This window comes from Haemaphysalis longicornis, unplaced genomic scaffold (genome assembly GCF_048455015.1).
Source record: "Haemaphysalis longicornis isolate Haplotype H1 unplaced genomic scaffold, Haemaphysalis longicornis Haplotype H1 scaffold_10, whole genome shotgun sequence".
In the NCBI taxonomy this organism is placed as follows: Eukaryota; Metazoa; Arthropoda; class Arachnida; order Ixodida; family Ixodidae; genus Haemaphysalis; species Haemaphysalis longicornis.
The window spans coordinates 68,867,655-68,880,560 of NW_027526204.1; the positions used below are offsets into that span (position 1 = coordinate 68,867,655).

The following is a 12,906-nucleotide window of genomic DNA, read 5'->3' on the forward strand; positions in this document are numbered from 1 at the left end:
TTTCGCGGTCCAGTGAAAAACGTATTAACGAGGTTCCACTGAAGTCATTTTTCGGCGGTAATAAGCCAACGCCATTCTTACTTTTGTTTTTACATTAGAGTATGTTCATTCAGCGTGTAAATAGCCTAGGTGAAAGAAAGCGTGAAAGGAAGGGGCAGGGGGGATGCAGTGCTCAGAAAGTTACAGGGGGGGGTGTTCTGACACTGAAAGGTCCCCCTCTTGGCTACGCCCCTGCCACACAACCTTCCGGTTGTGGCTACAAGCATATCCAGCAGCAGCAGCAGCAGCAGCAGCGTACCTCGTCCTTCTTTTTCTCCATGGCCGAGATCTGCTTGCCCATCTCCTTGGCCTGCCCCTGAAGGTCTTCGATGGAGGCCCTCGACTGGTCGATGGTCGACTTCATTTTCTCCAGCTTCTCCTCAGAGTGGCGGCTCAAGTCCTGCGCACCAAAAGACACGATAAAGCAGCTGCCAGCCGTCTTGGGCAAGCACCACTGCCTTTTTGTTGTGAAAATGGGTTCAAGAAGTTAGAAGTGAGTTTCTGGATGCATTTTTTTGCAAGCTGCAGCTCGGCTGCGAGGCAAGCGCAACACTGGAGAGCTCTGGAGTAAAACTCCAACAAACTCCCGCGCCCGAGTTACCGTATTTACTCGAATCTAACGCGCCCACGATTGCAACGTGCACCCGTTTTTCGCGGTCATCTCAAAAAACAAAACAAAACAAAAAACCTGACATGTCCTCAATTGTAACGCGCACTAAACTTTGATTATTTAAATACAACAGTTCAACTTTTTCTCACTTGGAACAAGCAAGGTTTATTGCAAAGGTGGCACGAAACGAAATGTGCCGGTTATCGCCGGCAAGACAGTCAGCACGACGACGGTTCGGGGCAGTGATGTTGAGTGGCATTGGCGGGACGTTATCACTCGCCGTCACTGTCAGACGACTCCTCATTCTCGACGACCCAAAGCATGCCGTCTTCAGTGCCGTCCGTAGCATTCAAAATGCCGCACTTCTTAAACGCCTTGCTCACCATGGTAGGCGGGATCGTGTACCAAGCATCTTTTGCCCATCCGGCAAAGTTACCAAGCATCTTTTGCCCATCCGGCAAAGTCTTGCAGAGAAGCGCGCTTGATTCAGTTGCTTGGCGTCAGTTCATGACAGTCACCAACAAGCCACTCGGTGTAGAGCGCCCGAATCCAGTTTTTAACCGGCTTGTTTAGTGGAACGCCCAGTGGCTACAGTTGTGAGGCCGTGCCACTGGGAACCATAACAAGGTCAGTGTTGCAAGCGGCGAGCTTATCCTTGATGCGCTCATCGAGGTGACACCTGAATGCGTCAGGCTCAAGCTTGCGCCGGGTCGCTTCCGCCACACGTGGTCCATGCAATTGGCCACCAAGTCTGTCATCCACCCCTTCCCGTTTGCGCACACAATCACGCCACTGAGGAACACGATTCCTTTCGGGAGCGTCTTGCGTTTAAATATCAGGTAGGGGGGAAGTTTTTGCACGTTCGCAGTGCAGCAAAGCATTGCCGTCACTCCCATTTTTTCATGGCCAGAGGACAGCACACGAAGTTGCTTGGCACCCTTCTCCATCATTGTGGTGGTGGGCATGTCAAAGTATAGCGGCGTTTGATCCGCCTTGCAAATTCAAGAACGTACCGCTGAAATGCGTCCAGTTTTTCCTCAAACTCCGCCGCCAACTTCTGGCATATGCCTGTCTGCCGGCGAAGTGAGAAGCCTTTTCTTTTCATGAAATTTGTTATCGAGCACCTGCTGGCCTTGAACTCCCTCCACATTAGTCCTTGCTGCAACGCCAAATGCATCGCTCGAATCTTCAGCAGCTGTGTCGTTACGGGTCTCTGAGCCGCTCGCTGCTGCTGCACGTACTCCGCCAGCGTGTCTTCTATTTGGGGATATCGTCCCCTGTTTGGTCAGCTGAACCCTTTCCATGCCGTCTTGTGTGTGAAAATTTTCTCCTCCTGTTTGCGCCAGTCCCGCGCGCATGTTTCCGGAACACTGAACGCACGCGACACAGCCCAATTTCCATCGCTTTCCATGCACAAGATTACTTTCTTCTTAAACGCAGCATCGTGGTGAACCCGCCGTGTCTTCGCAGTGGGAAATTCCATGGTGGAAAGAACAGAGGAACGCAAAAAAAGACTACGCAGACAACAAAGGAAAATGTGCACCGACTACGAAGCGCTGGCTACGCGTACAGTAGTCAAGCAGCCATCTTGAAACGTCGATGTCGATACGCTGTTGCAGTTTTGAGTCGTACTAGATGGTGACGCGCATGCGATCGTCAGACCTATCTTTCCAGAAAAAAGGTGCACGTTAGATTCGAGTAAAGACGGTATTACAAAAAATAAAAACGAAAGAAAATATCCCACATTTATCTTCACGGGATCCACGAAACAGTGAATATGTCGGACAGGGCTTAGGCCCAATACCAGAGTCTATGTTCGCAGTTTTAGAGCTAACTTGCTGTTTTACGTGTATTGTTTCACTCGTTCAAGCACAGTTGACACACAGGATATACAGGTGCATTTTCATAGCTGACACGGCCCCAAATAATGCTCCTTTCGCCAAAGGGGGAGATAAAACAATACTAAACGAGTTATCTCGAAGCTATAGTTAAAACACTCGTGTTACTGAGAAATTAAACCCTAATTACCACCCCCTCTAGTGTAATAAAGCCACACATTTCTGTATAGAACCCTCGGTGCAACTTCCGACCACAACTCCCACACACAACCTTGCATATACAGCAACGGAAGAAGGATGAGGGCAGAGGAAATGGATGCGGGGGAGCACTCGCCTCTGTCTGGACGTACTCCCAGGCCACGTAGAGCTTGGTCAGGTGGTCCAGCTCTCGAGACACCTTGGTGTAGTCCAGGTAGGCCTGGCGCTCTTCCTTCAGCTTGTTCAGCGTCGGCGTTATCTCCTCGTTCAGCACCTATGAACATGGAAGGCTCGACACACCACGCAGAAAAATCCGAGGGAAACGACAACAAGATATCCTGGGAGCACTGAGACAACAGACAAGGCAGGAGGACTTGGTAGAGACTGATGCAGTACACCATGCGACACAACAATTACTCCGCCTACATCGAAATGATAGCTGCATCTTACCGGTACTCACCTACGGGGCAGAAACTTGGAGGCTCACTAAGAGGGTATAAACTTGAATTGAGGACAACTCAGCGCGTAATGGAGCGGAAGATGATAGGTGTAACATTAAGGGACAAGAAGAGAGCAGAGTGGGTCAGGGAAAAAACGCGTGTTAAGGACATATTAGCAGAAATTAAGAAGAAGAAATGAACGTGGGCAGGGCATGTGATGCGAGGCAAGATAACCGTTGGTCATTAAGGGTATCAGAGTGGATCCCTAAGAAGGCAAGCGTAGCAGGAAGCGGCAGAAAGTTAGATGGGCGGATGAGATCAAGAAGTTTTCGGGGATAAATTGGTCGCAGTTAGTGCAGGACTCGATTAATTGGAGATTGGGAGAGGCCTTTGCCCTGCAGTGGGTGTATAGACAGGCTGATGATGATGATGACATCGAAATGTAGCAACCAAAAAAGAAAGATTTGGGGTTGGCGGGGAAAATTAAAAGCAGTGGTATCGCTTGACACACCTTGCAACACCTACGTGTCAGCAGCGTGTGTCAAGCACGAGTGACGAACAGGCCACACAAACCTGGCTCTGAAGAGACACTAAAGCAAGCATACAATGAAACTTGGACTGACACCAATTAAAAAACAGACGCCGACCCCAAGTGTTTATAAAGACAAAAAACGAAGACGTTTCCGCTCCCGTACGGGAGCCGAAACGTCAGAGATTGTGAACAAGGCTCCCATATGGGAGTCAAAACGGCTTCGTTTTTCGTTTTTACAAGCACTTGTGGTCGGTGTCTGTTTTTTAATTGGTATCACGAGTTTCCCCGACCAGACAGGCTTCCGTCCAACGCTTGATTTCGAAATTTGAACTGTTTATCACTGCAGTATTAGCTACCATCGAGAAACCAAATAGAGGAGGTATTAAGGAAAAATGTTTTCTTTTTTAAACATGGTGTTTAGAGTTTGGGGGCATATATTGCAACGTACAAAAGATGCACGAAGTAGTGTGTTTTGCTCAACGTGAAAAACTTTGGACATAATGTAAGCAGGACCGGGCAAAAGGAAATTTGTTGCCATTTGTGTTAAAACAACAATTCCCCAGCTACTCCTTTAAGGGGAAACACTGCTCTCAAAAAAACTTTCCAATTTTCATGCAAACTCTGTGAAACTTGTAAGTCTTGCTGCTTTTCCCCCCACTGAATTTTCTCGCATTATTATTCTAGTTCGCAAATTAGTACCCAACATAATTAGAGGTAATTAACCATTTTCGGAGGAACAATAGACGAAACATAAACCTTGGTGGCGCCAGTGGAAAGGAACCATTTTGAGTGCCCATTTCAAACACTGAAGTCTCACCAGGACTCATAGTGTTGGAAAATATAAAGATTACTGTTTTATGACAAACACAGTTTTGTGTACTGTTCCTCAAAAAATGGCTAATTACCTCCAATTATCTCCGGAACTAATTGAGCAACTAGAAAAATAATGTCATATTTTAAATCAGTGGGGGTTTTAAAAGCAGCTAGACTGACAAGTTTCACAGAGTTTACTTAAAAATTAAAAGAAATAGTTTTTAGACCCCCCCCTTCTGTCCTAAAATTCCCTCATCTACCGACGGTCGTTCACTCCCATCCACTTTCCAACTGTGGCAATGTGAAAGGCAGCAGCAAAGCACGTCCGGATACTTTTTGTTACTGCACGGCTTGAACGAAGGGAACTTTACAACTTTTATCCTATATTATCTGCTCACAATTTCTTAGCGACTCCATTCAAAGCCCCACATCATTTCATCATCCGGATTCTGCAAACAAAATGCTCACCACCGCACCTGAGAGACAAGCAAGCAAATGAAAGCACATGCCTCCCAGCAAAGTTTCTATGCAAAAGGCAGAGATTCCGATCACTCACAGCGTCCAACTCGGCCAGCTTTGCCTCTTTCTTCTCGATGGTCTTGCGCGCAACCTGCTTCTTGTTCTCGTACATGCGCGTACCAGCCGCCTCCTCAATCATGGACAAGATCTGCGGCGGACAGTTCGTGCGAAATTAAAGGAGCACTGACACGAAAATTTTATGTTACACTTTTATCGATGCTTATACTTCAGCGCGCGATAGTTAATTACATTGAACGGCCTGAAAATCGTTTGTTTCAAATTCCCGCGCTTTCATCCCGAACGGCACATATGATAGACTCCCTGCCTGACCTCACCGCTTTGTGCGAACGTCACCGGCGCCCACTTGAGAGGGTGTTGCGCCCGCTCGCCGCTCGTGGGGCCGCGCGCGTGAAGTGACGTCACGAGTTTTTGACGAGCACTGCCACGTCACTTCTTTTTCCTCTCCTGGAGTGATGTCACGCTGATGTCCATTTGCTGAGTGCCGCTCCGAGCGCTGCTCCGTCGGCACGATAAATGAGATCCATTTGAACTATGTTCTTTGCGTCGCAGGTCGCTCATATTTCAGCCAGGGTATTGTGTTGAGTGAAGGAAGCAAACTGTGGAATAATATTAACGCCGAAAATTGGTGTCAGTCAGTGCTCCTTTAATCTTTTTCAGTCTCCCCCCACCAACACATTAAGGGGGCACTGGGTCTTTGATCAAAAACTTCCATTTTTGCAGTTATGATGATAAAAATTGGAGGGCGCATGTAGTTTTTCATTTTGATTGCCCCAAACTTCAAACTGCCGTAACTTCTGCTACAGACCAGATAGGATAATAACGTTAGTCTTATTGCACTCCTTGATTTGTGTGCGGTTCCCTGGTACCTAGTTCGGCTGCATCCCTCCAGCAGTTTCTGTATAAAGGATGTCAAAAAATCAAATATAAAATTCCGAATAAATTTGAATATAGTCATTTTACACGAAAACAAATTTTATATCTACAATCAGAATGAAAAACTACATGCCATCATAACTGTGACCATCATAACTGTAAAAATAAACTTTTTTGGTTTAAGACCAGTATGCCCCCCTTAAAGAGGGCAAACTGGTCTTTGGGATAAAAAGATGCCAAATAACTACTTTCTTGAAAATGGCCTTACAGCTACAATTTTCTATGTGTGTGAAGTTTCACACGCAGGAAATGAGTAAACAAAAGGCGCTATTACATTAGATAATACGTCTAGAGTGCAGTGTGTTTTTTTTTTGTCTTGTTTCAGCTTCTCGAAACACAAACTTCTGACTGTTGGTCGTTGGGGGCCTTGATACTTCACCTTACAAGCCGATAAAATAATCAGAGTTTACAGCTACCTGTGCTTTCCCTTTACGCCAAAGGTTCTTTCCCAATACCGGCACAAACCTGATATAAGAGTGCAACACTATAGCAGTAACTGCTGGTGTTAGAACACTGCTGTGAGACATAGCAAATTGTTTCAAAAAATTTTTTTAAATTTTGGGGTTTAACACGCAAAGCTACACCTCAGGTTTGAGGCGCGCTGCAGTGGGGGGGCTCTGGATTGTTTTTGACCACTTGGCGATTTCAATGTGCGATGAAATCTCGACAAACAGGTGTTTTCTTTTTCTTTTTGCCTTCACCTGAAGAGCAGAGACTGCTGCCAGGATTGAACTCGCGTCAGTGGGCTCAGTAGCATGACATGCCTTAGCCACTGAGCCACCTAGGCGAACAATGTTGCAAATCATAAAGGTTTGATTTTTGAATTTTCACCAATGCAAGAAAAAATTAACACACACAAGACATCCTGATGCGGCCCAGGCAATAAAAATATGCCATAAACTCTCAACATGTGCAGCAGTTGGGAGCCTGCCATTGTATACCCTTTCAGCGACACAATTGGCTGCTTGATTACATACCGTATTCATCATTGTATAAGTCGTGGTTTTTTTTTTTTTGAAATTTTCGTTGGTGAGTTTTATCCACCAGTGCGACTAATGTATGGAATAAATTTGGTACCTGGCGGACGCACGTGGACCGCGCTCGAGAAGGTGCCTCTGTGCTGCGTGATGTCAGCGCACGTTAAGAGACGCAGCTCTATGGACTAAATGAATGAATTATTTGTTAGCAAGTCAGAGGAGGAAGGCTTCGATGGTTTTGCCTAGCGCCACTAAATAAGCTACACTTAAGAGTAACAACAGTGACGAACGGCGGCAGCCATTTTGGTTATGCGCCCTATGCAGGCTGACGTTCGAGTAGGGCCCGGCTCGACCGCGATTGAAGCTGCCGTGTACAAGCGGCTGATCCGGACTGCGCTTGATCTGGATCGACTCAATCCCAATTGAAAGTGCCCGTGTGACAGGGGTATTAGGAACCCGGCATGCATGGTAACCGATGCCTGGCATGGCATTCGTGCATACTTTATGAACATTAAAACGATACAAATAAGTGCTATTAACAACAACAGCAAAAAAACAGTAGCACTCTCCCTGTGGCAAGCCTCCAGAGGAACCACGGCGAAAAGAGCTTGGCACAGGCGGCCACTGCGGCCGAAGTCCGGCTACGATGTATTCCCGGACGGTTTCCGCCTCCACTCTTCGTGCTCGGGCATCACGCACCCAGATGGGGGCGGAGTGTCGGGCCACTTTTGTTTGCGTACTGTGCCGCTTCTATTGCAGGTATTGCGAGAATGCTTCGTTCACGGGAACTATTCAAGATGTACTTGCTGCTGGCCAATTTTCGTCTGGTTCTAAAATCTCTTCACCTTCCCTTTAATAATGCAGACTTAACTAGGTCATTAACACATTACATTTACGGCGACAGTCCCGCTAGCAACAGAGATAATGTTGCAGTGAGGCAGCCCAACCAAAACGATACCTTACCAGTAAAGTCTGCAGAAAGAGACCAAAAGTCGCCAATCGTGTTCCAGATGCCTTTTAAATTATCAGCTGAAGCAATCTTTACTCAAACGTTCAAAGCTACGAGATAGCGTGCAACGGTTCTCTATAAAAAACTGTTTCCCGTATTCGGTGTGGAGTCTCGAGCAACGCCAGAATCTCACCTCTGGTGGCTTCATGTTGAGCACCTTGGTGATACGCCCTTGCATAATCAGAAAGTGCGGGTTGTTCACGTTTAGCTGCACGGAGCCGAACAGGTCTTGAACGCGGTTGCTGGTCGCCGTCACGCCGTTGATGAGGTACTTGTTCCGACCCCCGACCACCACCTGAAATAGTTCGTAGACGTCGAAAGGAAATGAAAGAAGTTGTAGGCATTATGACTCGACAAACGGTCATACAAGAGCGTGTTGGCTATTGTACACACGAAGAAACGGCGAAACCATCTGCAGGACTTGTGGCAAAAGCGTCAAGGTGCGCGTCAGCGCCCGAGAAAGAGTGGCTAGAAATCGAGTGCGCTTTCTTTCTCGCGAAAACAAGAAAAAAAAAGAAAAAGAAAAGCTGCAGTGCCTATCATATCTCTATTTTTGTTTCTAAAATAGAGCAGGTCACAGCCTAGTCTTTACAAGCAGCTTCTTGGCTAACGTGAGGGATTCGCGCGTTCACGGCCCCGAATAAGTAAAAGCGAGCTCATTAAACTCTGGCTTGCCCCAACAGCGCACTCGGTGAATGCGAAAACGAACCGCGCGTCTTCTCACCTGTCTCGTAATTGTGAACTCGTCGTAGTGCTCGTAGCCGACCGGCCTCTGACGGACATCTCGGTTGTCGAAGGTGATGGATACCGTGGCCTTGGTTATTCCTGCCTGGCCGTTCTTGTAGACAAGGTCTTGAAGGTTGGTGGCACGCACATGACTCAAGTTGCTGATGCCGAGAACGAAACAGATGGAGTCCAGGATGTTGCTTTTGCCGCTACCGTTGAGACCCGTGATGGCGTTGAACAGCGGGTCGAACCCCTTGATGTCCACTCTCTGGCCGTACGACTTGAAACCGTCGATAGTTATGCTTTTTATGTGCATCTTGGCTCCTCCTGCTTGGCATATACGGCGTCGGAATCAGTGACCGAGGCCGCCGCTAGCCTGAAACACAAAGCGGGGAATCGCCGCTCTCCGTTACGCGCACTTTTGAATCTACGAACCGAACCAAAAGCGATGGCGCCAAATTTGTCGCACGCTCTAACGTATTGGCGCTGTAATCAAGTCTTGTTTTTCACGATTCAAATATTATTTGCGTGAATAATACAAAACTGTAAAATTTTGCGATGTACAATAAATTATAACAGCGCTAATTTTATTTAGTAAAAATTGTTTTTATTTTGACAGCAGTTTCCAAAAACAAAATGTTAACAATCACGTGACGTGTTTGTTTACAATGACGTCACATTTCTGGAGCAGAAGCGAAGCGATGCGATGCGATGAGGCATGGAGGAAAGAAAAGCGATGAGGTTTTTAGGGGGAGGAAGCGGGGAATAGGGCCCAAAACTCTCTGGCGTGCGGTGCCGACACCTGATCAGGCCCTGGAGAAGAAGCCACTCCAGACTTGTACCCTAAGTACTCTATGCCCTTGGTGGGGCAGAAGCCTCCTCCAAAAATAAAATATGTGGAAAGTGGGGAAACGCGTCGTTATTAGCACGGCGCCCGTCAGAATAAAGCGGGGTCGCCATAGCATTTATGTCACTACCGCGTATTTTATCCCTGTTCGGCCGGGAGCCGTTAGAAAGTGATGTCTGATGGTGCGTTGGGTTTGTTTGTGGAAAACAAGCGTAGCATATTCGAAGAGGCTCACCCAGGTGACGTGCAGTAGATCAAAGCACGCCTGCTTTGCCCTATTCTCCTAGTTGCTTGCTTGCTTGCTCTCTGCGGTAGCGCGAGTTCAGTCTCGCCAACTACCCGTAGTAGAATTTGTGCGTTTCTTGGCTGGAATTTTTAAGCGGATGTTGTCAAACCTGAAATCGGTCGGGCTTGAAATAACGGAACGTGCGTGGTTCACGCGAAAACTCGCATTGTTCTCGCGTCCGTCTCCAATGTCCTGCGGTTTCTCGGGTGAAGGCGCGACAGTTTTTGATCCGCAGTGCAATTTGCGCTCTCATCTAGCATTTCTAGCTGGTGTTAACGAACATGAAATGTATCGGGTTTATTCAACGAAATGTGCGCAGTTATTGCACGAACACGCATTGCATCGGTCTCGCTTGCTTTTCCACTGTCTGTGACGCGACAGAAGAGCGGTTGTTCAGCGAAGCTGTTTAGCAAATCGTAATTTTTGGTGTTCGCAGTTAAAAAAAAACACCAAAAAAGTGCCGAGCGCGCGTACGCGAGCATGCGCACATGAGCAAAGGCCTCGCGGCGACCGCCCGGAAGTTAACAAAACCAAGAAAATGCCGAGCGCTCGTGTGTGCGTGCCTCGCGGCGACCGCCAGTGTTCCGGGCGCACGTTTGTGAAGCCAAGCACCGGGAGCTTCGCAAAAAAAAAGAAGAAAAAAAAACAATATTTGCTGTAATCGTGGTATGCACGTCATAGCGTACGCCCCTCCAAGGTGATGTCCAATGATTATCACTTCCAAAAAAATGAAAGCAGTTCACACTTGTAGCAGCAATGATGGAGTAAAGGTCGTTGCGGCAGCGGAGAAGCAAATTGGCTGCAATCATGGTGGACTTAAACTTTCGTGATGGTCGTGAAAGTTGCGTACAGCTTCGCTACCTTCAAGTCTTGCGTGTACCCTCATTTTTACCTACAGTGTAGTTTGCGCGTTTCTGTATCAGCATTTCTGGCTGGGGTTAACAAGCATGAAATCGACCTAGTTTACGAAATGAAACGTGCGTAGTTTTCTTTCGCGTATGTCGTCTCTGTCGTGTAGTCTGTCGGATGAGACGCCGAGAATGTTGTCTATTCTCTCTCTCTCTCTCTCTCTCTCTCTCTCTCTCTCTCTCTCTCTTTGTAGGTACTAAACGCTCTCTGAAGTTGGCATTCTTTATCTTTCCTTCTCGCCTATTCCTGTTTCCCCCGTGATATTATCGTAGTGCTGTAGCAGGCTTGCCATTCTGTCAGTGGCATTATCGCAGTGCTGTAGCAGGCGTGCCATTCTGTCAGTGGCTTGTCATTCTGTCTACCTGTTCCAACCCCTCTTGCGACTGGCTCGTTGAAGCGTTGTGGTTCTGTGAGCAAATAATGAGCAGCTTCGCGAGGTCGTCTTTTAATCAGAGGTCAATATGCCCGTCTTTTTTATTTTTTTTCAGTGGAAGTAAAAACGAAAAGAAGACCAAATTTTTGCTTTGAACAGACGCTTAAGACTCATTTTTAGCTCTGCGCTTTGAATGGACTTCGTGTCGACACAGCCACTGCCATTTGAGGAGAGGAGGACAGCTAACTGAAAAAGAGCAGCTGAAATTAGTATGAGTTATAGGTTATAGGTAAAGCTGACCTGTGGCTAAGGTAAAAGGATAAGGTAAGGATACAATGATAAGGTAAGGGTAAAAGGATAAGGTAAGGTTCATTGCAGTCATAATAGCAGTCAGATTTTTCTGTGCCCACAGGAGCAAGATGTTTCTGATCCTGCGCCATAGTCATGTGGCATTAATGACTCGTTAAGAGCAGGGTTGACGGGATCCACCTCCTCATCACCACTGAGAGGCTTCCCTTAATTGCTCACTTAGCTTTTTTTTGTTCCTCTTTACAGTAGTTTGGCTCTGCTAAAGTAGCCTGCTGTGAAGTTACTGGGAAATGGGTGCCTAAAGCTGTACAAAATGTACCTCCTGGCTTCACTAACCTTCCACTTGGCTTCAAAGTAGCAATACGACTGTTGGACGAGGGGTTGCTTTGACAGTCTGACTGCAGTCGACCCGGATCAATTCGACCACAGTGAATTCAATTTAGGGACTTAATTTGATCCAGTTTTAAGGTTATAATAGGGTTTGAAGCTTTGTAAATTGAGTTCAGTTTGTTTAATTTTCCACTTCGCTTGACAGATATTAGTGGGAATGTCAGGATCTAACTAATGAGCTGTTGTATATCTGATTCTTGTTGTGACCAGAATGCAGCGTAGATGCACGGCACTTGTGTGCTTTTTTACATTGGCTTTTTCAGGAAGATTTGTCAGCTGTTTGGTACGACCGATAATTTGGATTACCTGGGTTCACTACAAATAGATTCGACTGCACGTGTGACAATTGAATGCCGGTGTGTGGGCAGTCTTGGACTGAGAAATAGGGAGGTGCACGATGTTGCGCAAATAGAATTTTACATTAGCGGTGACTGCCTATTTTCACAGTGTTGAGCTTGAGAGGTTGAGCCAGGGGGGGATTTGGAGATGGGAGATCTTCCTGGGCAACCTTGTTTTCTGCGGCTGCATGCCCTGTGACGGGTTGTACCATTTCTTAGGTTGCACTTACATGTAAAAAACAAGGTTATTGGTTGATAGTGCAGTTGAACCTCTATATAACGAACACTGATATAGCAAATTATCGGCTATAGCGAACTAAATTTCAGTGACACTTATTCTTTTATAACAAAACTGAAACCGTTAGGGCCGCGCAAGGAATTGTATATAACGTAGAAATATTTGACCAGGAGGCTGAGAAGCCACTTGGAAAAACCCCGTCGTCTGAAACTGCTGACGTATGAAGGCTCTTTTGTTCGTGGGCCCTGGAAACCTTCATCTTGCTCAGTCCTGTATGTAGCCACCAGACAAAGATAACCAACTTTATCAAATAAATAGGGACGAAGGCATGCATTGTGAAGTGAATGTTGTTCTGTTGTAATTTCATGTACCCGTCTTCCGGTTCATTCAGCTTGAAATGGAGCAAGGAGAAAGGTAACAGTTACGTTGTTTATAGTGCGTTCGAAGCCTTAAAAAAGGCATTCTTGCATCAAGTATCTTTGCGCGAGCCAGATTGTCGATTTGTTAGAGCTGACTTTTGCTCTACTTTTATAACGAATATCGGTTATAACGAACTAATTT

The 12,906-nt window shown here is 46.6% G+C and overlaps 2 protein-coding genes across 2 annotated transcripts in view; one reads left to right on the top strand and one right to left on the bottom strand.

The window, feature by feature from the left end:
* The window catches only part of Smc2 (structural maintenance of chromosomes 2), a 69,521-nt gene extending 60,410 nt beyond the window's left edge, over positions 1-9,111 (bottom strand). The window contains exons 1-5 of the mRNA XM_077689717.1: positions 8,654-9,111; positions 8,063-8,224; positions 5,027-5,137; positions 2,822-2,959; positions 299-439 (exon numbers count right to left, since the gene is read on the bottom strand). Of these exons, the coding sequence (XP_077545843.1) occupies positions 299-439; positions 2,822-2,959; positions 5,027-5,137; positions 8,063-8,224; positions 8,654-8,971 (870 nt within the window). The 5' untranslated portion in view covers positions 8,972-9,111. The remainder of the gene's footprint in view (positions 1-298; positions 440-2,821; positions 2,960-5,026; positions 5,138-8,062; positions 8,225-8,653) is intronic.
* Positions 9,112-9,349: 238 nt separating this feature from the next.
* Positions 9,350-12,906, top strand: part of LOC144158681 (uncharacterized) — a 41,000-nt gene continuing 37,443 nt past the window's right edge. Inside the window, exon 1 of the mRNA XM_077689718.1 lies at positions 9,350-9,741. Coding sequence (XP_077545844.1) covers positions 9,675-9,741 — 67 coding nt within the window. The 5' untranslated portion in view covers positions 9,350-9,674. The remainder of the gene's footprint in view (positions 9,742-12,906) is intronic.